The sequence below is a fragment of the Mustela nigripes genome, chromosome 12, assembly GCF_022355385.1.
Source record: "Mustela nigripes isolate SB6536 chromosome 12, MUSNIG.SB6536, whole genome shotgun sequence".
Classification (NCBI taxonomy): domain Eukaryota; kingdom Metazoa; phylum Chordata; class Mammalia; order Carnivora; family Mustelidae; genus Mustela; species Mustela nigripes.
The window spans coordinates 41,999,290-42,024,643 of NC_081568.1; the positions used below are offsets into that span (position 1 = coordinate 41,999,290).

A 25,354-nucleotide genomic window follows, 5' to 3' on the forward strand; every position below is an offset into this window, starting at 1 on the left:
CATGGCATCCATTATTCTTCTCTTCCAGAGCTCCCTCAGCAAAATCAACCCAACTGAGACAGAGCTAATGTAATATGTTTCCCATAGGTTATTATTCGATTTTCTCTTTTGGCTCACTTTTGGGTGCCAGGGCAAATCGTTATTAAAGAGGTACTGAAAGACTGTGACCTGGGAAAGGCAGACTGTCTTGCTAGTGCTGGCTCAAGCCCTGGGGTTCTGCCTTCTCTCCGAAGGAAGCCCCCATTCACACCGGGCGCAGAGAGTTAGTTACCAGGTGTCCATACAGAGTAATCCCCTACTCCTTCCACTAACCAGGGAACATGTATTAAATTGAGACTGTCCTCCTTAACTTTTTTTTTTCCACTGAGAGTTTTGTATTAAAATATTCAGAATTGTGTGATACTTGTTTGTTTTTAAGTTTCCAGACGTCTCTTTTGATTAAAACATGTTGGGTGACATTTCCTAGAATTTTTGTCAAATCATTTCTCATGTCAATTCCCTTCATCCTCATTGTTTCCGCTCTAAAAAAAACTGGCATCTGGTAGTGATGATTTAGATGTCATTTCTGCTGATCTCATCCCCGACTCAGAGAAGACAGTAGGGGCTAAATTCAGCCCCCACACCATATCCGATTTAGGCCTGGGAAGGCAGTATAGCTAGTTCTCAACCTAGTGGGCAGAGGAAGAAACTGAGCTCCAAGGCTTCTCAAGGTCACACTGATGGTCAAGGCCTGAGCTCCTGTTTTTTAGACCAAGACTGAAGAGCACTCGACTGCTGAATTAAAAGCTGTGGGTACCAAGATGGGACCCGAGTCGCTGTCCCCAGTGCATCATCACAGAGGCTGCAGGAGCTCGCACAGTCGCATTGTCCAGTGTGGGAGCTGGGCCGGGAACTGCGGGGCGTGGAGTCCTCAGAAGCCAGCTCTCCCGGGCCCATGAGCACCCTGGATCGGGCCATCTCACTGCTGTCACAAAAGCGAACAGGATGCTCAGGGGAGTGTCACAACAGACAACCAACCAGCTTCCCACTGGCGTCTAAGTCCGTCCTCACAGCAGGGCTGGGACACAGGTGTCATTAGCCTCACTTTGCCAAGCGGCTCGTCAAGGATCCTACACTCCGTACACCGCCCAGCAGGAGCTGAGAGTCTCGGTCCCTCCCGTCCGCCAGACTTTGGCCGGAAAGGAATTTGGTCCGCCCGACCCTCCGGGTTCACGGTAAGGACAGCGGAGCCCCGACGGCGGAAGCGATCGCGCAGGGCTGCCGGCAGCGCGTGCGGGGGCCGGAGGGAAAGTCTGGGCGGCCGCGGGGGCGGAGGGGAAGCCGGGGCGGCGGAGGGGGCGGCGGGGCGGGGCGGGGCGGCGCGGCTGCGGCCGGGGGCCCGGGCTTTCCGGGGGCGGTCCCTGGCGGCCGCGCAATGCAGCGCCGCCGAGCGCAGCCCCGGGGCCGAGCCGCGCGTCCCAGCTGCTCCTGCGCGCTCCCGCCGCCGCGGGCTCCGAGGGCCGGGCACGTGCCGCGCCAAGACGCCCCCCGGGGCTGGACGGCCTCCCGCCGCGAGCCCGGGGAAGCGCTGGAGCTGTGCCTTGCCCCGAGCCTCCCGCAGACCCTGTGCGATCCGGCTGCGGCGGGGACCTCGGGCTTTCCTGCGGAGAAGCTCTGCGGATCCCGCGGTGAGTGGGGCTCCGTTCTCCCGTGGTTCCTACCCCAGCGTCCTCCCAACTGTCCTCTCCGTCCCCCTCTTCTGTCTCCTTCCTCCCCCGTCATCACTTTTGCGTTCCCCTTTTCTGTTTTTCTCAGCCCCGAACTTGCCAAAGCCACCGTCTCGGCCGATCTGGGGCCTCCCGGGAGCGGCCGCTCGGGTGGGTGAGCTCAGACCCGCGGCCGGCGGCTTCTCCCAAAGCCCCGCGTGGGAGGCACCAGGAGTTTGGAGTGGGGTGTCGGTTCCCTTGGTCCGGCACTAGCAGTTTCCCCATCCTGTCTCGCGGCCCTGTTTCTCCATCTGTGAAAGGGAGAAAATAGTCTTTTGCGTACAGAAATCAAACGAGAGAGGGGGTGTGCAGAGCATCGTGGAGAGGAGCCTTCCTTCCAGGTGCCCTCCTCCTCCTGCCTCCTTACTTCGGACTTGGTTGTTCCAGTCGTGGGTTCTCTCGCACCTTTTCTCTCCCCACCCCTCCACAAATTCCTGGAGGGTGGAGACTGTCTCTCCGTGGCCCATCTCCGAAGCCTCCTGAGCACTTGGCCCAGGACCTGGCAAATAGGTGCTCAGTACTGTTCACAGTGTGGAGGAACGAGCAGTGTAAACCTTGAAAACCTGCACAGTTGTGGGAGGTTGTTATTTTGAGTAGCGGCGCTGGACTCCTATTCCTGCAGCCGCACCCTTTCTTCCTCACTGGCCCTGGTCCTGCTGGCATCCGGGGTGGGGGTGGGGGCGGTTCTCAGGGGTCTTTCTCTGTTGAGTCCTCAGAGTTCTTGGCGGTGGTAGTGACCGCATCTCAAACATTGACGTCTCAAAGATTCCTTGAACAGCTGCTAGGACCTGTGGTACCACCACAGTGGGCAAATAGGAAGGCTTGCAAATGCCCTAATGGGGCTTGGGGGTGGGTGTGGGGTGGGAAGGACAAGTCTCTGGAAGTCAGGAGACATTCGGAGTCACCTTGATGAGGCATTTTCCCCCTCTTGACCCGGCTCTCCACATCTGTAAAATGAAGTAGGGATGGAACAGCTGGGTGGCTACGGCTGGGCGTGATGTGCTCTCTGGGTTACGTGGGCCAGCCAACTGTCCCGTGAGTGCACGCAAGACAGCCCAGCCGGGCCCCAGGACATCATGTACTTCTGCAGCAGTGACCGAAAAAGCTGAGGAGAAGCACTTCTCCACCGTAGCAGGGACCTCCTGTTTCCAGCTGTCCCGGGGTTATGAGTCATGTCACAGAGCTTACAAGTCATGCTCTCTCAAATATTCCAAACAGTGACCTCTCGGGGCATCCCAGCTGTGGGCTCCACTGCGTGAAAGGTCTGGGGATCCCCTGTCTCTGGCATAGCCTAAGAATCATTGAGCTGGGGTGAGGTGTTTGAGACATAAACCAAATTAGAGACTTTGGGGGCCTCCTGTGGTTGGGTCACATATGGGACCCAGGTGTGACAGGCCAAGGGGGTAAGTGGCAGTCTCAGTTTCAGGGGCTTTCCTACCTGTATTCTGATCCTTCTTTTAAAAAGCGCGCATCTGTTTCTTCTCTGTGGTTTCAAATCTACAGATAAAGTAAACGTCTCCAAGGAAAGAGAATCTTTCTCTTCATTGGTCTTACACAGCCACTGTTGGCAGTGGACTCAAAGATAGACATGTGTACTCACACTCACAGTTTATAGGAGTAAATGCTAGTGTTACCACACCCTGCGACACTCTCCCCAATGGCCCGGACAAGCCAAATGTTGTAATGATCATACTTGAGGGACTCCTGGATGGCTCAGTCGGCTCAGTGTCGGACGTCTGATCTCGGCTCAGGTCTTGATCTCCGGGCAGTGAGCCCAAGCCCTATGTTGAGCCTACTTAAAAAAATTATCGTACTTCACATTTACTGAGTGCTGACTATGAGCCAGGCATTATTCTAAGCATATTACATGTGTTAATTCATTTAGTCTTTACCACAATCCTATGAGGTAGATACCACCATTCTTTCCATCTTCTAGTGGAGAAGACTGAGCTCCAGAGAGAGTAGGGCACTCACCCGTGATCTCAGGAAGCTGCAGTTTACACCCACGTTTCAGGGCCACGTTTCATGCTCTGAACCTCTGAACCTCACTGGAATTATGGGGATCTGGGTTCAGATCTTGCTTCTGTCACTTACTTGCAGGGTGACTGAGGGGAGGATAAGTAAGAATTTGACAGCCACTGGACTAATAAATCGCTAGGAACCCTAGTATCCTTCCAACTCACTAGGGAAACAGAAACATCCAAGAGAAAAGCTCAGTGGTGTCCAGGAATGGGCCGGAACTATCCCTGGCTAGCATAGTGGACAACAGCAAACCAGATTCAACGACTACACTGTGTGCTTTACATCGCTTAGTGGTGCATAGCTCTAGTTTTCTTATGTTACTGATCTGGACTCCGATTGGCCGAATGGACTTGTGAATTGCTGGTGACCAACTACATAGGATCAGAGAGATTGAAATGGAGGAGGGAGAAGGAATGACAGAGAAAACTAAACTCCCCAAGTCAGTGTCAAGTGCTGGTGACCTGTGTGTGGCGTACCTGTCACCAGTCCTAATCCCCTGCCCCAGGCTGATGCTAACAATCGACAATCGGGACCTTGCACCTTGGAATCTCTGCAAGGCTAGGTAACCCTTAACTCGGTGCTCTGGCCAGTTTCTACCAATTGATCCTGGAGATTTTTTTTCTTGCTCTCCCAGATTTTCCACCTCATTCCTCTAGGGGATGGTCAAGAAAGTAACAAATGGCAAAATGGGAGACTTTTTTTTCGAGGATGCTGGGTGGCATTTTAGGAAACACCTTGGGGCTTTTAAAGATTCATCTTCTCCACTCCTTGGTTCGTTCGTTCTTTCTTTTTTTGCCTTAATGGCCTTCAGCCTAAGACTATCCTGGACCTCGGTCAGGGCTCTAGAGGAGGTAGGGTGTCAGGGGAACAGAGTGAGATTTGGAGAGCCAGCTGGACCTTTATGGATCACCGTGACCACCCTTTCCAACTGACTGATGAGAGAAGGAGGCCCAGTTTGAAGGAGGGACTTAGTCAGGCTCACACAGTGTAGTCATTTTCTAATGCTGTAAAACATAACCTCAATTTAGTAGCTTCAAAAAAATCAAATTTGTTTATTATGGTTCTCCAGGTCAGAAGTCTGGTGTGGGTCTTTCTAGAAGAAAATCAAGGCATTGGTAGGCTGAGTTTCTTTCTGGAGTCTTTAGGGGAGAATTGGTTCCTTGCTAATTTGAGCTGACGGCAGAATTCAGTTCCTGTGGCTTTGGGACCAAGGTTACCATTTCCTCGCTGGCTGTCAGCTGGGGGCCATTCCCTGCTTCTATAGACCTCCTCACTCCCTGGCTCATAGCCAGCTTCCTCTGTCTTCAAAGCAAGCAACGGTGAGACAGGTGCTTCTCATGCCATATTTCTCTGGCCCTCCTGCCTTTCTCTTCACTTTTAAGGACTTGTGTGATTAGACTGGGCCCACTTGATGATCCAAGAGAATTTCCTGATCTCAGAGTCTTTTAATCACATCTGCAGAGTTCCTTTGCCCCTGTTTTCATGACTCTGCCCTCTGAGTCATGCTTCCTTTTTTATAGTCACGGTTCCAGAGACCAGGACGTGAACATCTTCGAGGGGCCACTGTTCTGTCTGCTGCCTGTATTTTAGGAGATCGACCGTTCCTGATCATGTAGCTTAGTAGGGGAGTCACAGCACTGTGGTGTCCTTGCAGCTCTGTCACTGACCTACACCACCCCCTCCCCCGCCCAGCCCACCACCAAGAAGAGTCTCCTTTGTTGGCCCAGCACACAGCATGCACTTAGTCACTGGCAAATAATCGTGATGGATGGTAGAGGCTTAAGCAGGATGCTGTGGATTTGGCTTGGGCTTCTCTGCTGGCTCCCTGTTGGTTTCTAAACTCTGTGATTGGCTGGGTCCGATGGGTACGTGCAGACTTGAATAGCCCTGGCTGTCTTTCTGATCTCTTTGAAATATCCTGGTGTTTTTCCATTTTTCCAGCCACAGAAGAGCAGATAGAAACTCAGGCAGGGAAGAGGTCTTTAGGCTGTTAAGAATTTTGATGGGGACGGAAGCCAATTGGGGCAAAACAAGAACAGAGTGCTCCTCGGGGACCTCGGATGATTGGAGAGAGTCCTCTGATTTGATTCATTTCACATTTTTGATAGTTGTGTGTCCTGCCCGTCCCTTCCTCTGGCCCCGTCTTTGGAACAGAGGTCCCTAGTGAGATGGCTTGGCTTGGTAAACACTTGCGGCTATTACAGAAGGGGAAGGGGACTGTCTCCGAGGGTGAATGTGAGATGGGGACGCTCGCCCCCCCCCCCCCCCCACCCAGGAGTAAGCCTGGGAAACCCCCTCCCTTTTTACCAGCTTTCTGTTCTGAGAACAGAGAAGGAAAGTTTCCTACTGTGGACCGCAACTCCCCTACCCCCACACTCAGCTCCATGCCCAGCTCTGGAGCACAGGGAATCCTAGAGAACATTATTCTGAAAGGTCAGCCCTCCTCCCTTCTTTGCCTGGTAGGTACAGTCTAGTCTGGGAAAGGAGGAACCCCTCATAATCCTTGTGCATGCGCAGAGAGCCCAGAAAGTGATCAAGTTAGAGGATGCATTTTGTTTTCAAGAGGGGATTCTGACTTTTAAGGTCATGGGGGTGAGGACACTTTCTGGACAGCTAAGTCCCACTGAAACTGAAGTCTGAAGTTCTCCTGTCTGTCTGTACTCACCCCTCACCCATCTTAGGTTTAGTGGGCACACACTGTGTGCCAGAGCCCGGGAGCGGTGCTGACGGTGTAGCCAGGAATAGAAGGCAAGTCTTCTGCTCTCCTGTGCTTGCATTTGAGTGGGTAACAATACCCAGGAAGAACACACACACCAGCAAACAAGCTAATTTTCAAATTGTGAACAGTGTCTGAAGACATTAAAACAAGGTCTGAGACAGAGTATGATGGCCGAAGGAGGGTAGTGATTTAACAAGGTGGTTCTGGAAAAGCTTTTCCAAAGAAATGACCTTTAAGTTGAGACCTGGACACTGAGACACTGGTTGTGTCTGGAAAAGCAAGATCTGCAGGGAAGAGCATTCTAAGGAGAAGGATCAGCAAGCAGAAAAGTCTTGGACTGGAATCAGGACAGTAGCTGCCCTAGGCTAGTAAGTGGTCAGTGGAGCCTCTTCTCAGGACTTGCTTTCTCTGTCTGGCTTAGATGCTCCATTCTTCTCAGATGATTGCACTAGCTCCTCCTGAGGGGAGAGCCTTAGGAAGGGGTCCTCTCAGTGGAATGATGCTGGTAGGCCCCTGAGTCTGCTCCCTGGGTGGGAACGGTCAGCCTCATTCTCCCTATTTGGCAGGATGCCCAAAGAGATGGCCTTGGCATCCGTGACTCAGAGCTGGGGCTCACTGCCTGCTCTCTGGCCTCGGTGCCCCGAGCTGTCTGCTCCGAGCCCTGGCAGTGCTGGCCCGAGGCCACACCTGCAGGAAGCCACCTGCCTCCGTCTGCTCTTTCTCCCACTTTGGGATAATTAAGCTTGCCAGCCAGAGGAAGTCATTTATTTTATTGCCTTCTTCCTCAGAGAGCTCCTTGGTGGTAAAACCGGTTGGATAACCATGGGCAATCCCTCCGAAGTTAATTGCTACCTGGGCTCAGGGTGTGCTTTTCCTGTGGGAGATCAAAGCCCGGACAGACTCTCAAAGGCCCTGCGTCTGAAACTATCCCTGTGCTTTCCTAGATCAGCCTCGAAGTAGGGTCCCTGAACGCTCTGAATTTAGGAGCTCGGCTGTGTCCCCCAGCTCAGTGTTATGTGGATGAAGCCCTTATGTGTACCAGGCATGGTCTGAAGTCAATGCTTTATAGGTATTAGCTCATTCAGACCCCCAGATATCCCGAACAAGTAGCTACTACCAGTAGTTATTCCTGTTCCCATTTTACAGATGAAACATAAGTTTAGAACAGTTAAGCCTCTTGCCTAAGCCATAAGGGCTTCATATGCCCCCTGGCACGCCCTGTATCTTACCACTGTGGAGCTTCATTGATGTAGCTATTCTATTCATTCTGCCTTTCTCTTTATTTTTTCCTTTTGAACACCTACTTCTCTTCAAAGCCTATATCAAAGTCCCCCCCCCCCTTGTTTTTAAAATTTATTTATTTGACAGGCAGCAAGAGAGGGAACACAAGCAGGGGGAGTGGGAGAAGCAGGCTCTCCACTGAGCAGGGAGCCCTATGTGGGGCTTGATCCCAGGACCGTGGGATCATGACCTGAGCTGAAGGCAGACGCTTAACGACTGAGTCACCCAGGTGCCCAGTCCCCCTTCTTTTTAAAGCGTTCTGTTTTACTTAGATAAGAGCAAAGGAATGAAGATGAGTATTTCTTTGAGCATCTGTTATGTTTCAGGACTATACGCCTGTTGTCTCACTTAATCCTCACAAAAGTAGAATTCAGTATAGTGGCTCTTAGTGTCCCTATTTTAAAGACGAGAAGACTGAGGTTTAGAGATTTTAAGTAACTTGCCCCAAGTCACACTTCTGATAAGGATGGAAAACAGCATTCAGATCAAAGAGAAGATCGTCTTATCTGCGGTCTTTTTCTTTCTCTTTCCACTTCCTTCCTCTTCTCCAAGAGCATGTGCTTTGCACCTTCAAAGTCGGAGTGTTCTGCCTTGTATTGCAACCAGCAATTTACCGCAGTGTCTTTTCCCTGCAGAAGAGGGTGAGCTTCTTAGGGACAAACATCTCCATCTCCCCCACTCCTCGATGCTCAGCGTGTATCACGGCACCGACCGTGTATACTGAATTGCTGTGTCCTCTGTTTCCTGCTCGTACTGGAGGAATCTGTATGGTTAATCAAGCATATCATTGGTTGATTTTAAAAAATCCATTAAATGGACATTAAGATGACAGGGGCCTGAGCCTCTGTCATCTTGGTTGATAAAGGGAAGAAATGCACCGAGTCAGGGATCCTAACAAATTCTAACTGCGGGGATCAGGGGGAGGCTGTTTGCTTGGGTGCGTGTGTCCCCCCAGTCAGGAATGACTAATCATTCCTGGGAGTGAGTGTTTGTGGAGTGCCCGTCGCACGTCAGAATACTGCCAAGTACTTATGTGTGATCCTCTCATGGACTTCTACTGACCCTATGGGGAAGATACTATTATTTGGCCATTTTTGCTTTTGTTTTCAACTGAGTAAATGGAAGCATCAGGAAGTTTGATAACTTACTTGACACAGGTCAGTGAGAAAGTGGTGGAGTCACATGGAAACCCAAGCCAGCTGGCTTCCGAGCCTGGGCTCTTAGCACTGTCGTGGGAGTGTGGAGGAGAATTCCCCGCTGTTCCCGAGTATTCCTTCTGTTGCGATGCACTCCCATCACTCTACAGCCTCCAGGAGCTCGGGCAGCTGTTGATTCAAGAACCGCGTGTTCAGTACCCCTACTGCTGAGTAGAGGGGGTGCTTTCTGAGAGGAGAATGAGCCGTGCTGGGTGAAGTCCGGGTTGCGGCAGAGCGGGAACCCAGGCCCATTGTCCTGTCCTTCCTCCCAGACGCAGTGGTGCCTTTCTCCACCATGGTGGGCTCTCCCACGACGAGTAAGGTGCCCGCGTCTCTTCCTCTTCCCTGATGGTCTCACGGTGAGGGGTGCTAGTTACAGGCTTCGCCACTACCTTCTTCCCTAGATTCATTTGCATTTGGACCTTGAATCAGGATGGAACTGCATTCACCAGAGATTATGACAGGATTTATTTTTGGTTGAGGGGCGTGTGTGTGTGTGTGTGTGTGTGTATCCGTCCCTGAAAAACCGTCTCACCTGTCCCACCTACTGTGATGTGGCCTAGGTCTCAGGGCATCAAGGCTCCCATGGCTTTCATGCAGTAAAGAGCTAGAATCAAGAAGCCTGGCTGGCTGTCATTCTGCTATCAGTTTGTTCCCTCCTGTTGCTTTCTCCACCTGGACTCCTTACTTTCTCCCAGTAAACATCTTAAATAGGAGAGCAATGGCATTTGAAAGGAGCATGCAGGGGCGCCTGGGTGGCTCAGTTGGTTAAGCAACTGCCTTCAGCTCAGGTCGTGATCCTGGAGTCCCAGGATTGAGTCCCACATTGGACTCTCTGCTCACTAGGGAGTCTGCTTCTCCCCTCTCATGAGTGCGCTCTCTGTTTCATTCTCTCACATATATAAGTAAAATCTTAAAATAAAATAAAATAAAATAAAGGGATGCCTGGATGGCTCAGTTGGTTAAGCAGCTGCCTTCAGTTCAGGTCATGATCCCAGCGTCGTGGGATCAAGTCCCAGCTCGGGCTCCTTGCTCGGCAGGGAGCCTGCTTCTCCCTCTGACTCTGCCTGCCACTCTGTCTGCCTTTGCTCGCTTGCTCTCTCTCTCTCTCTCTCTGACAAATAAATAAAATCTTTAAAAAAAAAAAAAAAAACCCTTTAAAAAAAAAAAAAAAGATCATGCAGATCAGGCGGCCTGAGTTTTCCCCTCAGTTCTGCCCTTAACTTGCTGTGTGACCTTGGGCAAGTAATTTCCTTCACCTATAAAATGGAAGGGAGGCTGTGTGGTTTAAGCTAGGTAGTATCTAAATTCTATGTAGATTTCTAGAGTGCTATGACTCTGTAGAGATTTCTTCTCCACAGAATAAACCCATTATGAAATAGTATTGCTGTGTTAGTTTTCTGTTGCTGCCATAACAAATTAGCACCAATTTGGTGGCTTAAAAATACATTCATGACCTCACAGTTTCCTTGGTGGGTCCTTACAAAACTTCAGTCAAGGTATCAGCCAAGTTGCATTTTCCCTCTGGAGGATGAATTAGGAAAGACTCTGCCTGCAGGCTCACTCAGGTTGTTGGCAGATTTGTTTCTTGCAACTCAAAGCCAGCAGAGCAGTGTCTTTGACCTCAGGGAAACCTTCAGTCCTTGGCTGAGGGCCGCTCACCTGATTACGTCAGGCCCACCCAGGATGATATTTCTATTTACCTTAAAGTCAGGGGGTCTGGAACTTTAACCACGTCTGCAAAATCCCTTCATGCTTGTTATGTGACCTAACCTAATCTGAGGGGTGGCACCAGGGAACAGAGATTATGGGGCTCATCTTAGAGTTTTACTTACCACAATCGCTTTACAGAAATATCCTCTTTACAGTTCTGAGCATACTAGAAGCAACTTTCTGTTTTGTGAGTTAGGTCAAGTGACTTAGCATATGAAATAATTTCTAAAAACCACTTGCTCTTACACTGAAATTATTCTTTCAACTTGTTTTTTAATGCAGCATTCTGTCCTTCCCTTTTTTCTAATGTACTTATCCTCAAAGTTATTTTCTTCCAATACCATTAAATGAATTTATATTACTACACAATTGGGAATTTTATATACATATATATAAATATAGCATAATGTATATTCCAATTATATATGTTAAATATTAAATTTAATATTATAGTAAATATATTAATACATAAAAATTATTCCCAGAGATAAACATTTAAATGTTAACTTTTTATATTTAATTAGTTTTAGTACTTTATATTGGAAATCATATAGTATAGAAAACTATTAATTTAAGAACTCTTCTTAGCTTAGCTGATTTAAAAAAGAACTCTTCTGGGGCATCTGGGTGGCTCAGTGGATTAGGCCACTGCCTTCGGCTCGGGTCGTGATCTCAGGGTCCTGGGATCGAGTCCCACATCGGGCTCTCTACTCAGCGGGGAGCCTGCTTCCCTTTCTTTCTCTCTGCCTGCCTCTCTGCCTACTTGTGATCTCTCTCTCTGTCAAATAAATAAATAAAATCTTAAAAAAAAAAAAACAACTCTTCTGTGCTTAGCTGATTTAAAAAAACTTTTTGTTCTATCAGTATTCAGAAGAGTTGTGTTGAACTCCCCCAGTGTCACTGTGGCTTCATCTGTTTCTCCTTATAATTCTGAAATTAGGTACAGAAAAATTAAAAATCATTTTATTTTTTGGTATCCCTAGTTATATTGTTTGCCTAAAACTCTTTCTCTGACAGTAAGATAGCTCTACTAGCTTAAACAACTCGTGAATAGATGGTATTTGAGTCCTTTAACTTTTAATCTTCCTGAATCCCTATGTGTCTCTTATAAAAAATGTATATTTGTATATATTTTAAAGTTATATATATATGCCAGTAGTTTTTGTTGGTTTAACTTTAAATCTACTATCTTTCTTTGTGTTTTCTCTTTGTTCACAGTGTTCTATTTTTCCCTCTTTCCCTTTTCTCTGGAAGTTATGTACTCTTTTACTATTTCTAAATGACTGTCCTAGAGATTACAGTATACGTCCCTGATTTAACAAAGTCTAATATTATTTGGTTCTTCTGCCCTTTCCAGACAATGCAAGAAATATAGAAAACTTTAATTCTCTTTCTTTTACTATTTATTTGCTATTTTAATTCTGTTTTGTCTGAAAATGTCTTATTTCATCTTAACTCTTGGCAGTTATTTTTGTTCGGTGCTTTAAAGATATCATTCTGTTCTTTTCCAGGTTCCGTTCTGTGGAGAAGTTAGATGTCAGTCTAATTGGTTTTCATTTGAAGATACTGTTTTTTCTCTTTATGGTTCCCAGCAGACTTATAATAATGTGCTCTTCTTATCCTCTGCTTCATTCTAAGTGTTTTTTTTTTCTTTTTAGTTCACTAATTCTTCTTTCTTTTATGTTGCATCTGCTGTTAAGCCCATTTGTTGAATTTTTATTTCTATTTGTATTTTTCAGTTCTAGAATTTCTATTTGATTCTTTAAAAAAACATGTTATGTTCTTTCTTATTGTTTCCAGTTCTCTGTCAAAATTCTCAGTCTCCTTGAACATAGTAAGCAAGGTTATTTAAAGGGTGTGCCTGAGGGACAACTCCAATATCTGGAGTCCCTGTAGATCTTTTTCTATTGTCTGTTGTTTCTGATGGTTCTGTTCTTGTCATCTTGTCTTTTTTCAGTCCTGATTATTCTCGGTTTTGCATTGGACATTACATTTCAATAAAATTTTTTTTTTAATTTAAAAGGTTTTATTTATTTATTTGACAGAGGTCACAAGTAGGCAGAGAGGCAGGCAGAGAGAGAGAGAGAGAGAGAGGGAAGCAGGCTTCCTGCGGAGCAGGGAGCCCGATGCGGGGCTCGATCCCAGGACCCTGAGATCATGACCCGAGCCGAAGGCAGCAGCCCAAACCACTGAGCAACCCAGGCGCCCCTCAATAAAAAATTTTTGAAGCCGATTGTGACGTGCCCTCCTCCGGAGAGGATGCAGGTTTGCTGCTGCCTGGACCCTAGAGGTACTGGCAATGTGAGACAACCTTAATTCAGTTTCAGGGACTGTGAGGATTCAAACCTGGGTCACAGTCTCTGGGGTTGGAAAGCTTCTAGTTCACTCTTAGCACTGAGTACTCTTTGAAGTCCCACCTCAGAATGCAGAGGTTTTATTCTTCCTGTCTTGGCAGTTCTTAGATCCCTGAGTCTGTCAGAAACTCTGCTTAGTCTCCATCCTCCACTCAGGGAAATGCTGCTTCAAATGCCAGGCTCATCTCCCTGGATTTCTGTCTGTTTCTAGATCTTAGCCTGGCAAGTCCTCATTATTTTATTACTTCTTAGTGCCTTCAGGCAGTTTTTTAGGTTTGTTTGTTTGGTTGGTTGGTTGGTTTTTTAGGGGGTGGGGGAGAGGTCCAATTTTTCCAGTTGTCCTCAGTAGGAGGTTTGGTCAAAATGATCTAGTTTGCGATCATCAGAAGTGAAAGTCCTGATTTTTGTAGACTGCATATCTTTTCTTAATTCTCTAAATCCAGAATGCTTTTGGCCAAAAGCAATGAGTCTGACTGAGACTTAGGAAAAAGAGCTGTGGATCTGGCCTATTCCATGCTCTTACTCCTGGGTCTGTGTGGAGGCTGCGGAGATGAACATAGGGACAGAAGACCTGAGTCTGAAAGTCACATTGCTTAGCTTTATGATCACTAGCTGCTTAACCTCTCCTGGCTTTCATTTCCACATCTGTAAAATAACGTATCCAACACAGGATTATTGTGAAGTTTAAGTAATTTAATGTGTGGGATGAGGCCTTGCACAGTACTTAGCACTTGGTATTTGTTAAATGCTGGCTTGTGTGATCCTGTATTTGAGGAAATAAGAGGAGGCGTACTTAACTTCTCTGTGCTTCCTGGAAGTGAGTCATATCTTCTGAGTAAATAACGGTAATTCCTGAGAGAGTACCTAGTATATAGTAAGTATGTGAATGAATGAATGAATGAATGAATGAACAAACGAACAAAAAGACATCCTGGACAGAGTTACTTGTCCTGATGGGGCTTAGCCAAAACCAATATTACTTTGTCAGAGGGTGAGAGCTGCTTGCTAGGGAGTGAGTCTCGTGATGGAAAGGTGGGTGGATAGCACAGAGTAGTCATCCTGCATTCTTATTCTAAAACTATGGACTGCAGGAAATTTTAATATATGAAATTTATATATCTTTTGTTGGTGCTAGAAAATTTGCCATATGATAGAATTGGCCGGAATGACGATTTTTTTTTTCCGCAATAGATTTTCACTTGCTTATAAAAACTGACCTCTCGCAGGGGTCATGGTGAAGGGCCCTGATGGCATCAGTGGCTGGTGATGCCAGTGGCTTATTTGCTTGTCAGCGCGGAGTGGTGTCAACACAGCTTCTTAGACAAACTTATATTGAACATATGTCAGTGCTTACTTATTCACTTAATGAGGTCATTAGGAGATAAAGTGTGCCAGCTTAAATTGACAGGAGTTTAGGCCTAACTGCTGTTTTACCTGCCATGGTCATAAAAACATCACATTTTTATCTGTGAGAAGGTTAAATTTGTGATATGAATCGTTTGGGCCACGGTCTGACGTGACCCATTCATCAGAAATAACAGGCAGTGTATCTGCAAAGCAAATGATAAGCATATTGATCTGTGGTTATTAATTAGATGTGCCAAGAAGCAGGGTTTTATGCACTCACAAGGAACCACGCAGCCGGATGCCAGATAGAGGTCAAACAGAAGTCAGCTAGCAGAAGCCTAGAGTCCTGCTTTTTCTCAAGGAAAACTTTCCAGTGTGCCGTTAAAGATGCTGGGCATCTGCTTTATGTAGTTCTTATTTTGGGGACAAAAACTTGTCTTCACTGTGGGGAAAGATGTTCCATGGGAAGAAACAGCCTGTTGGAGGGCACGTTTGAAGACTGAGAAGGTTGAAACAAGGAGCGAGAACTCCCCGTGCGCTCGGATGTCTGGCCATGGTCATGGCCAGTCTTGGAGCCCTGGAACAGTAGTGGCCCTGGGAGGGCCCTTGGAGAATATCACAACCTGTGGTTTTCAGACTGTGTTCTGAGGAGCCCAGGGGCTTAAGGGGAAGCTGAACAGCTGTGCTGTACCAAGCGAATAGGCTGTGCTATAAGCAGGGACACCAAAATAACACCTGGGAAAATTAGTTTTAAGTGTTACAGTTTGGTATTGCTTTTAGTTTGAATTGTATGTGGGAAGGGGGTGAGCATCCTAATCTCTATTGCTTATGGCTCTAAGGATATTTATCTAGCCCTAAAGGCTGGAACCCCAAACCCCTCCTTTGCCTCCTTCATGACATTCTACAGCAGCTCTGCCTTTTTTTTTTTTTAAAATTAATTAATTAATTAATTAATTTGACAGAGAGATCACAAGTAGGCAGGGAGGCATGACGGGCTGGGGGGTGCGTGGAGCAGACTCCCTGCTGAGCAGAGAGCCTGATACCCGGCTCGATCCCAGGACCCTGAGATCATGACCTGAGCCGAAGGCAGAGGCTTAACCCACTGAAGCCACCCAGGCGCCCCTAGAGCAGCTCTGCTTTTATCTGGTTTTTTTTGTTTGTTTTTTTTTGTGATCAGGGTTCTAAATAACATCATGTGCAAAAGAGTACAATCTAGCGTACAGGTGACAGAAAGTGTTTCATTTATTTATCTACTTGTTCTCTTCTGCTTTGTGTTGCTCAGGCAGTGATTTGATCGGATTTATGTCTTTGAATGATTATTCTGGAAGAAGGTGGGGTTAAGGCGGGGAAAGACCTCCAGACCTCCGTTTTAGCCTTCTGTGAAATATGGCTGGCTGTAGCTTCTGTGATTCGTGGTGGTGAATGAGCCCTGAAGGCTGAGTTCCTGTAAATGACAGGTTTTCCATATGAAAGTCAGCCAGGGAAATTATTCCTGGCATTTGGAGTCACGAAACTGTTTGATGTTAATGGGTTTACCAGAAAGGGTTTTTGTGGGGTTCTTTTGGCCCAGGGCAAGCTAGCTGTTGATGTCATCAGGAGACCACAAAGAATGATTTCTGCCACTTCTGTCCTTCCTTAGTGCACGGCTCCTGTGACTCATGCTTCTGTGTCTTGGACTTGGGAGTTAAGTGATCACATTTCTAAGGCTGAGGTATGGCCAGCCTCTGCCTCTCCCTCCCCGGCAGGCCCCAGCCTGATGATAATCCTGGTCTCCCAGGCTTGCCAGAGGCTTCTCCTTCATCCTGGACCTTGCCTACATCTGACTGGCTACAGAGCACCTGGGAATCAGTTGCCAAATCACAGTTCTGAAGAGAGTCACAGCAGCCTTAGAGATCTGTGGGTCTAGGGGTTCCCAAAGCTGGCTGCATATTGGGGAAAATGGCTCCCTCCAGTCCCCTCTTGAGTCAAATTCAGTAAATCTGTAATGGGACCCAAAAACTAGTGTTTTGTTTTGTTTTTTAAATCCTGTCCTAAGATGGTTCTCACTTGGCACAGTATAGGACATTTGGTGAGCACCGATCTAGGCTCATACTTGAATTTTTTGGACCATTTTACCCTCAGTCTTGACCTAAGAAAATTAAATATAAGACATGCTCATGATTAGAAATTTCAAACAGCATGAAAACACGAAGAATAGAAAGCAAAAGCTTCTCCCACTCCTAGTCCAGCCCCCAGGTAAGCATTATTGAACACTTTCTTTAGATTCTGCTCATAAATGATTTTACATTTATGTATCATTCCTTATCTGTCTACTTAATCCTACAAAATCTGAGCCAGAGGAATAACCCTATCCACATTATTCTCTACTGTATTTCCCCCATCCCCTGCTTAAAATATTCAGAACTCACTGTAGATCATTCTTTTTAATAATAACCATTAAATATGTAAACATTTGTGACACACTTGGAACAATACTTGGTGAGTAGTAAGCACTATATATTTGTCAAATGAGTGAATGGGGACAGCTGCATGGTATACCAATACATGGATATATGCTGTTTTACTCTTGTGGACACTTGTTGCATTGGTTGCTATAACAAACGAGGTAGAAATAAACATCCCTGTGTGTATATCTTGGGGGCTTTGCCCTGGGTATGGCTATCAGCACCTTATTTAGCGGGGCAACAGCAGGCATGGAGCCAAAGGCATTAAGAAGGAAAAGGTACTGATTAGAACAAAGCAGGGCATTGGACTGGAATTGGAATTTTGTCTGGACCTAGAATCACAGAAATACAGATCTCAGATCTAGAAGGAACCACAGGAGAATGTTTGGTTCACCCTTGTGCCCTCTGGGTAGGGAATGGGTTCCATCTGTGGTTCCTAGGTTGTACCCTGAGCCCTGGGAGCCACAGTGAACTCACTGGAAAAGTGTGTGTATGGGGGCTGTGGGATCTGTAACATGTTTGCACAGACACTGTGCAAACAACTAGCTCAAGAAAGTTGATGGTTGTAACGTTAACTTTACTAAGGTCCCTTTGGCGATGCTCTATTTCGTGAAGCTGTTTCTGGAGGGTGCCAGGATACAGCAGCTGGTGTGCATAAATGAACGTGCGATGGGAAGTGGGCGTGGTGTTGTCAAGTCTGACTTCAGAGTCTACAGAGTTGTGCAGTTCGTAACCACTGCCCACGTCCCATTAGCAAGTAACTGGCGAAGAATGAAATAAAAATATTTTCTTTTTTCAACTTGTGTGCACCACTTTTTTTTTAACAGCTACAAATCTTTAGGACATAAATACTTACTGAGTTGTTTGAAGCTAACTCTGCAATAAATGGAACTGCTAGGTATTTCTTTGGGCCCACAGAGCTGTGAAAAAATTTCTAAGACACTAAGGGTGCTGTGAATTGGAAAAAGTTTGGAAATATCCGATATACAGCCTGTCCATCAGAACTCTTAACTGTTAAGTGGGAGATGCCACGCTGACTTGGTTTAAAGGCAGGGAATTATTCATTCTGTGTCTGGGGAGGCCGGCGTTGCACTTGGCATCAGACTGTGTGGGGTTCAGGTCCTGAAGCCTCCATTTCTCCTTCCATCTCTAAGATGGGCTGTCTGTAGTGGGTGAGACAGCTCCCTGCCCATCCTTTCCAGACTCCCCTCCTTTTGGTTTAGCAGTCCCCAGCAGAAAGAATCATCTTTCCCAATAGCTTGTGCATAAAAGCTCTGGGAGGACTTTGGCTGCCCCGGCCTGGGTCCCTTGCCCAGACCCGGAACTGAGGCTTTGATTAGTGATGGCCACGCCTAGAGCACCCCTTCCCCAGCCCCGTGCTTAGGTGAGCACCCTCAGTAAACTGCATGGGATGGGTAGGTTCTCCACAGAAAAGAGCAGGTTTGTTACCAGGAGAATGGGAGAAGGGACCCAGGACCAAAAACAGTCTTCCATTTTAACAGACGAGAGGCTAGACTCGTAATTTGGTAGTGGGAGGGTTAGGCACAGAGGCTCTGGAGTTGCACCCATCCGGCTTCACTTCCTTGGGCAGATTCACTACATCTGTAAAGGCTTTGGAGTCCTTGTCTGTAAAGTAGAAATAACTGAAGATAAAGTTCAAGAATACAAAAGGCTGGCAGTAATAGTCCTTACCTCATGGACGTGGTGGTTGGAGGACTAAGTGAGTTAATACACAGAAAGTGCCTAGCACGGGGCCTCGCACGTAGGAAGCACTTGGTAAGTGAGCCCATTATTCTTACTGGCCAGGTAACCTTAAGAGCACAGGTAGTAAGTGACCCAAGCTTCGGACTCCTGGAGAGGGTGCAAGATAGTGACTTCCTTTTTCCCCTCTGTCACAGAGTGAAGCAGCATGGATGCCGTTAGCCAGGTCCCGATGGAAGCCGCGCTCCCCAAGCACATCCTGGATATCTGGGTCATTGTCCTCATCATCCTGGCCACCATTGTCATCATGACCTCCCTGTTACTGTGCCCGGCAACGGCGGTCATTATCTATCGCATGCGGACTCATCCTGTCTTCAACGGGGCCGTCTGAGATCAGCCTCCCAAGAGTGATGTGGACGATGTCCCCTCCCCCAACCTCTTCCTTCTCCAAAAAGCAGCAAGAGGGGCTTTGGAGTGTGGACTCTGGAGCCTGCCCTGTGAGAGGAGACTGGGGTTCTTGTTTGGATTCTGCCACCGGCCAGCTGTGTGAGTCCAAGCAAGGGACCTAATTCTGTGGGTTCCAGGTTCCTTCTCTTTTAAATGGGGATCATGATCCCTGCCCTTCCTACCTCATAGGGTTGCAAGGACCAATGACTTGGTGGAGATGAAAGCTGTTTGCGATTGTGAGCAGTAAGGCCGCCACCTGAGGTGTTACCGCTCAATGCTGAGAAGCTTTGAAGAACCAAAGCACCTAATTGCTGACAATGGCCTTCAAGGGGGTGAAGAAGACACGCCTGGGGCAGAACAGCCTTCGCCAGTGCCCCCCAGGTCGAATCAAGCAAAGGCATCCTGTCCTCATTCCAAAGGGCCAGCAGCACCTTGGCTCAAAGACATTTTCTTTGTGGTGCCACTCCCTCAAGTTATGTAATTTGGAGGGAATTGAGCGTATTAGGGGGAGGGAGATGGGTGGAGCTTTCCAGGACCTCCTCTGTGCCAGAACATCTACCCCTGTAACAATCTAAAGGAGGCTCCGCTATTTCTTGGCAATGCCAAGGAACCTCGGGTGGTGGGCTTCTTTCTGCATTGGGAGTCTCCTCGCTTTGACACTCAAGCAATGTTGGGAAACACAGGGTGGCTGAGTGGCCTGGGCACCCTTCAGGATCTCCAGCCCCCATCCACTTGGGTGCCCCACACTCGAGGAGCTCTGCACCCCCCACCCCCAGCACCCTCTGTAACCAGCTCCATGGTGTAAAGTGTCCGCCCTTCATTCCCTCCCACCAGCACTGCAGCCAGTCTAAGCTACAGATTTTAAGAGATGTTCCCAGGATTTTTGGAACTAACTCAAAACAACGGTTATTTTAGATGGTATGATCTATATTTATAGAGAGAGATTTCTGGACCACTCAAGCTTCTTGACCAAAATCAGGAACATCTTGGGATGTATTAAATTATGTAAAAAGATAGCACAGATGTCAGAATATTGTGTGAACTGATGCTTTTACATGGTCTTATTTCATTGATATATACAACCAATTTCCAATAAAGTGCTAGAATGAATACATCTGAGGTCTTTCTTTAGAGAGCACTTATTAAACAAAGCTCAGAAACTCGGGTAAATGATTCCACTGAATTGATGGGCCTTAGAGACAGTTTGAATGTAAGAACTGAAAGGGAAAGAGAAGAATCCAGTCCACTTCTGGGTAGTTGCACAGTTTACATGGACATAGGATGCAGAGGGAAGGACACGTTTTATAAGTAAGCGATGAATTTCGTATTAGACATGTCGAGTTCAAGGTGATTGTGATCTTCAGGCAGACATTTTCAGGATGCAACTGGAAACCTGGGTGTGTTCTTTGGCAAAGATTTTATGGCTGGAGTTATGCTTTGGGGGATTATCTGCACATGGTAGACATGCCCCACAAGTGGACAGGACCACCCAGGCAGAGCACTCAGACTTAGACGGTAAGGTGCTAAGTGCAGAACCTGGCAGAAGTGGTACATAGAAGTGGAAGAGGGATGGATGGGGTGGGGGAGAGACAAACCAAGGAGATGGAAAAGGTCATGTGCTAAGAGGTGATATGAGGGGGATGCGATCATATTGTGTGAGTTAAGGAATGAGTTGGAGGAGAGGAAGTGGAGACAGAACGGACACCTCTTTCCAGGAATAGGACTGTGGTATAGAGGTAAGGGAGGAGGGTTTGGGAAGAATGGTCAAGGGGGATGGGTATGTGTGAAAAGATTCTGATTGTTTGCTCAGCACCTCTCCCAACTTTTGCTTTTCTTTTCTTTTCCCTTAATATGCCTGTGTGGGGGACAAAGGCTAGAAAGTGAAAACCTACAATGAATGTGAACAGTGCATTTCCCTAACTAAACTGTAGCCAGAGGTGCAGACGTGATTTAGGTTTTGCCAATCAGATGCACACACGTGAGGCTTCCATGTGGGACCTAGTTGGGCGGGGACAGAGACCACAGGGTGCCAAGCATCCACGGTTCCATTGTCAGTCCATAGCTATGGGCATAAGACAGAGCCAAGAATTCAGCGTTTTTAACGGAGCGCCCTGTCCTTTGAGAAGCATAGTACTGAAGTACCTGGGAACTTTTTCACTGTGACAGCTGTCCAGAACTTACACCTCCTAATAGCTTGCTGGAGGGAAAACTTGGAATATTTGTAATTGATAAGCATAGATCAGTCTCCTGCAGTTCAAGCCTACGAGAAGCAGCTCACTGGGAATTGCTGGACGTGGGATGTAGGCTGTGTGTGCGCTACTTAGCCTTTCCGAGTCTGATTCTGGGTCTGTAAAGTGGAAGGTATCAGAATTAAATGAGAAAATCTCTGATTTTAGGGTGGAGTGTAAATAAGAGATCCTTAGGCAGTCCACCAGGTGGCGATACTGCTCTCTCTTTTTTTTTTTTTCTCTCCAAGTGAAGTAGTGAGCTCACAGGTATCAGCCAATCCTATCACATTCCTAGCAGCTCAGCATTTTATTTTTCTGGTTCTAGTTTCAGCAACTCTAAAGGTAACTTAGGATCATCCAGTCCAACCCCCCCTAAAATAAAGTAATCCCCTCTCTAATGAGAGGGTTGCCCCGTGTGGCCTGTTCAGTAATTCCCAGTGTTGTTTTAGATCACCTGCGACAGGTTCCCCCAGGAGAATTCATTTATAAGTGCGGCTCCCAGGGGCTTGATTTATACTTACTGAGAATCCCTGGGAAAAGGCCTTGCGTAAACATGGTGGAGAACCCCATGCTGGTGGAAAGGAATCCACGTCTTGCTGAAACCACCCCTCGACTGCTGTGGTATTAAATTTCTTCCTTCAGTAAGAGAGAAGTCAGGCCTTGGGATGCTTAGCTATGCCCTCTCGGGGCCACCCTGAAGAGATCAACTTCCTTTTCCTGGGGACAACTTCTGAGCATTTTTTTAAAAAGATATTTTATTTTAGAGAGAATGGGGTGGGGAGAGGGGGCGAGAGAGAGGCTCAAGCAGACGCCTCCTGAGCGCAGAACCCACCGTGGGCCTCCATCTCACAACTCTGAGATCATGACCTGAGCCGAAATCAAGAGTCGGTCACATAACCGCCTGAGCCAGCCAGGTGCCCACTTCTGAGCATTCTGAACAAAGATCGCTATCACGACTGACCCCACCCCACCACCTTGCCTGGGTGGGAAATTCACACTCTGCGGTACACGGTGGCTGTCATTCTCCCTCCCTCCTTTGGCCGGACAGCAAGGGCCTGAAGAATCTTGGCTTCACCATGCATTGGCTTTTGATTGTGGGCAAATTAACAAACTCCTTGAGTCTTAGTTTCCTCATCGGTAAACTAGGCATCGAAGTAACTCTAGCTGCCTCACAGGTGTGTTAGGAGGATGAAATGTGCCCACAGCTGCAAGGTGAAATGGTAGAATACAGCAAGCGCTCAGTACCTGTGATCTGTTGCTGATGAGTCCCAGTTTCCTCATCTGTAAAATGGTGATAACAGTTTCCTCTGAGTGTGGAGAGGATTAAGTGAGATCAGAAAGTAGAGAATTTGGCCAGGGCCTGACTCATGGGAGTCTCTCAATATGGGTAGACAATAACACAAAAATACAAAAAGCCTAATTGGGTTAGATCCTTAAATCGCCAGTTAAGGTAGTGAGATCGGCAGAAAACTTTCTCGCTGACATGCTGTAAGATTGGCATTAAATTCACAGAGGGCCTCAAACAAGTATAAAAGTCGGACTTCTTCTATACTAATCTCCCTTTAGAAAAATTTTTTTTTTAAGATTGTATGTATTTGAGAGACAGAGCCCAGAGGGAGAGGGAGAGGCAGAAGGAGAGGGAGAAGCAGACTCACACCTGAGCAGAGACCATGATTCGGGACTTGATCCCAGGATCATGACCTGAGCCAAAGGCAGATTTTTTTTTTTTTTAAGATTTTATGTATTTATTTGACAGAAATCACAAGTAGATGGAGAGGCAGGCAGAGAGAGAGGAAAGCAGGCTCCCTGCTGAGCAGAGAGCCCGATGTGGGACTCGATCTCAGGACCCTGAGATCATGACCTGAGCTGAAGGCAGCGGCTTAACCCACTGAGCCACTCAGGCGCCCCCCAATGGCAGATTTTAACCAACAGAGCCAACCAGGCACCCCTACAAATTATTTCATAACTTATTCACCATTATTTAATAAAACACAAAGTTTTCCACTTTTAAGTTTTAACCTTCACAGAAGTTGTTTTCTACAATTTTAAGTGTAAAAAAAAAAATTAAAAACCTTTCAGTAAGATAAAACTTTCATCAGGTCTTTATGTAATTCTTGCTAAAGAGAGAATGGAAAGAGGATTGGGATATGAAATGATGATAATAATAAAATTTTGAAATCCTTAATTCCCAAAGTCAATGCAACTTCTAAATTGTGCAGATCACACAAAGAATTTAATTGAGGTATATGAGGCTCCTCAATCCCCATAGATATTTACATGCTAGAAAAAGTTTTTGGGGTGCCTGGGTGGCTCAGTTGGTTAAGCATCTGCCTTGCTCAGGTCATGATCCCAGGGGTCCTGGGGTGAAGTCCCATATCGGGCTCCTGGTTGGCTCAGCGGGGAGTCTGCTTCTCCCTCCCCCTCTGCGCGCAGCCCCCAGTGCTTTCTCTCTCGCTCACTCTCTATTTCAAATAAATAAAAGCTTTAAAAAAAAAAAATGTTTGTGTTAGCAGGTTTCTAATAACATTATTTGTCAACATCCAAAAAGTTTTTATATATATTTAAAGTTGGACAACTACTGTTACATAGTGAATTGTTTATATGTACGAACTTCCGGTCAAGACGACTGAATTCCATGTGGCGCCACTAAAATGTTCTGTTGAAAACAACTGTCTCTGGGCGCCTGGGTGGCTCAGTCGTTATGCGGCTGCCTGCCTTTGGCTCAGGTCATGATCCTGGGGTCCTGGAATCGAGACCCACATCAGGCTCCCTGCTCAGCGGGAGGCCTGATTCTCCCTCTCCCACTCCCCCTGCTTGTGTTCCCTCTCTTGCTGTATCTCTCTTTACCAAAACAAAACAAGACAAAACAAAAAACCAGCTGTCTCAAAGTCTCACTGCCCTCATTTGTAAAAAGGGAGATCATGCTTATCTCTGTGGTGCCGTTGAGCTTAAGCAAGACACTGTATCCCAATATTTACAGGGACCCTGACTTGCAGTAAATACTCAGTGCTTCTGTGTTACCTAAAAATGGAGGCTCATTAGCTCTATCTTTTATATACAGATGTGGGTGGGGCAAGGCTGTTGGATTGGTTTCACTTCTGACACTCCCGACCCAGAGAGAGAGCATCAGTTCCCAGAGGCAAAGGGTTCAGTCCCACAGCTCTCTACTTCACAAGCCAGTCGCAAGCCCCCGTTGTTAGCTGTGCATCTGACCTGGGGCTACAAATCGGAGGCTCCAACAACCCCTCTCCAACTCTGGGCACCAGTGTCAAGTCCAGGTTGCTACCTGTACTTCTGACTGGCCATAAATCAGAGGTTCCCACAACCTCCTCCTTGGCTTCCATTCATTGACTAGGGCTGCTCACGGAACTCAGACAAACCTGTTTACTCCCTAAGGTACTGACTGATTACAAGGGATATTGCAGGAAATGAATCAATAGCCAGATGGAGGAATCCACAGGGTGAGGTTCAGAACAGAGGAGCTTTATCCTGCTGGAGGCTGGGCCTGGCACTGGGGCACATGGAAACTCCCTGAGCCCCTCCTTTCAGGTTTTTATGAAGGCTTCATTACATAGGCGCGATTGATTCAATCACTGGCCATTGGTGATTGATGCAACCTCCAGCCTCACCCCGACACCCCCGCCCCGCCCTCCGGTGGAAATCGGGGGCGGGGACTGAAAGGTCCACCCCTGTATTCATGGTTGGTTTCCCTGCCTAGCCACGGGATAACCAGCCCCATCTTCACATGCCTTTCACAAGTCACGTCACTACCGTAAATCCATTTGTGGTGGAAAAGAGCTTGTTATGAATAGCAAGACCTTCATCTCCTCTTTTTATGGCTTTGAAGCAATTTCAGGAGCTGAAGCCAAGAGACCAAATATGATGACAAAAGATGCTCCCATTTCTCTTATCATTCAGGACATTCCAAGGAGCTGTGAGCCGGAAACCGTGGACAATGAACAAATATATATGAGAAATATATGTTGGTTGTCTGAATGACCAAGTCTATATATTTTTTAATAAATCACAATATCACAACAGCTAAACAGTCTAAGGAGAAATTAGGAAATAACATAAAAAGCTAATTCAAAATAAAAATTATCCTCATATTCTATTTACATATTTTTCTTAAAATTATTTTAATGATCAAGTTTTCC

At 46.9% G+C, this 25,354-nt stretch overlaps 1 protein-coding gene across 2 annotated transcripts; it reads left to right on the forward strand.

Annotated features, from left to right (window-relative positions):
* Positions 1-864: 864 nt before the first annotated feature.
* Positions 865-20,083, forward strand: SMIM3 (small integral membrane protein 3). Of its 2 annotated transcripts, none has more exons than XM_059416529.1 (2): positions 865-1,214; positions 18,720-20,083. In XM_059416529.1, exon 2 carries the CDS (start codon positions 18,731-18,733, stop codon positions 18,911-18,913), a length of 183 nt encoding a protein of 60 aa, XP_059272512.1. In that variant the 5' UTR covers positions 865-1,214; positions 18,720-18,730; the 3' UTR covers positions 18,914-20,083. The 2 variants fall into 2 exon arrangements, with proteins under 2 accessions (XP_059272512.1, XP_059272511.1); XM_059416528.1 differs by lacking the exon at positions 865-1,214 and adding an exon at positions 1,451-1,667.
* Positions 20,084-25,354: the final 5,271 nt, after the last annotated feature.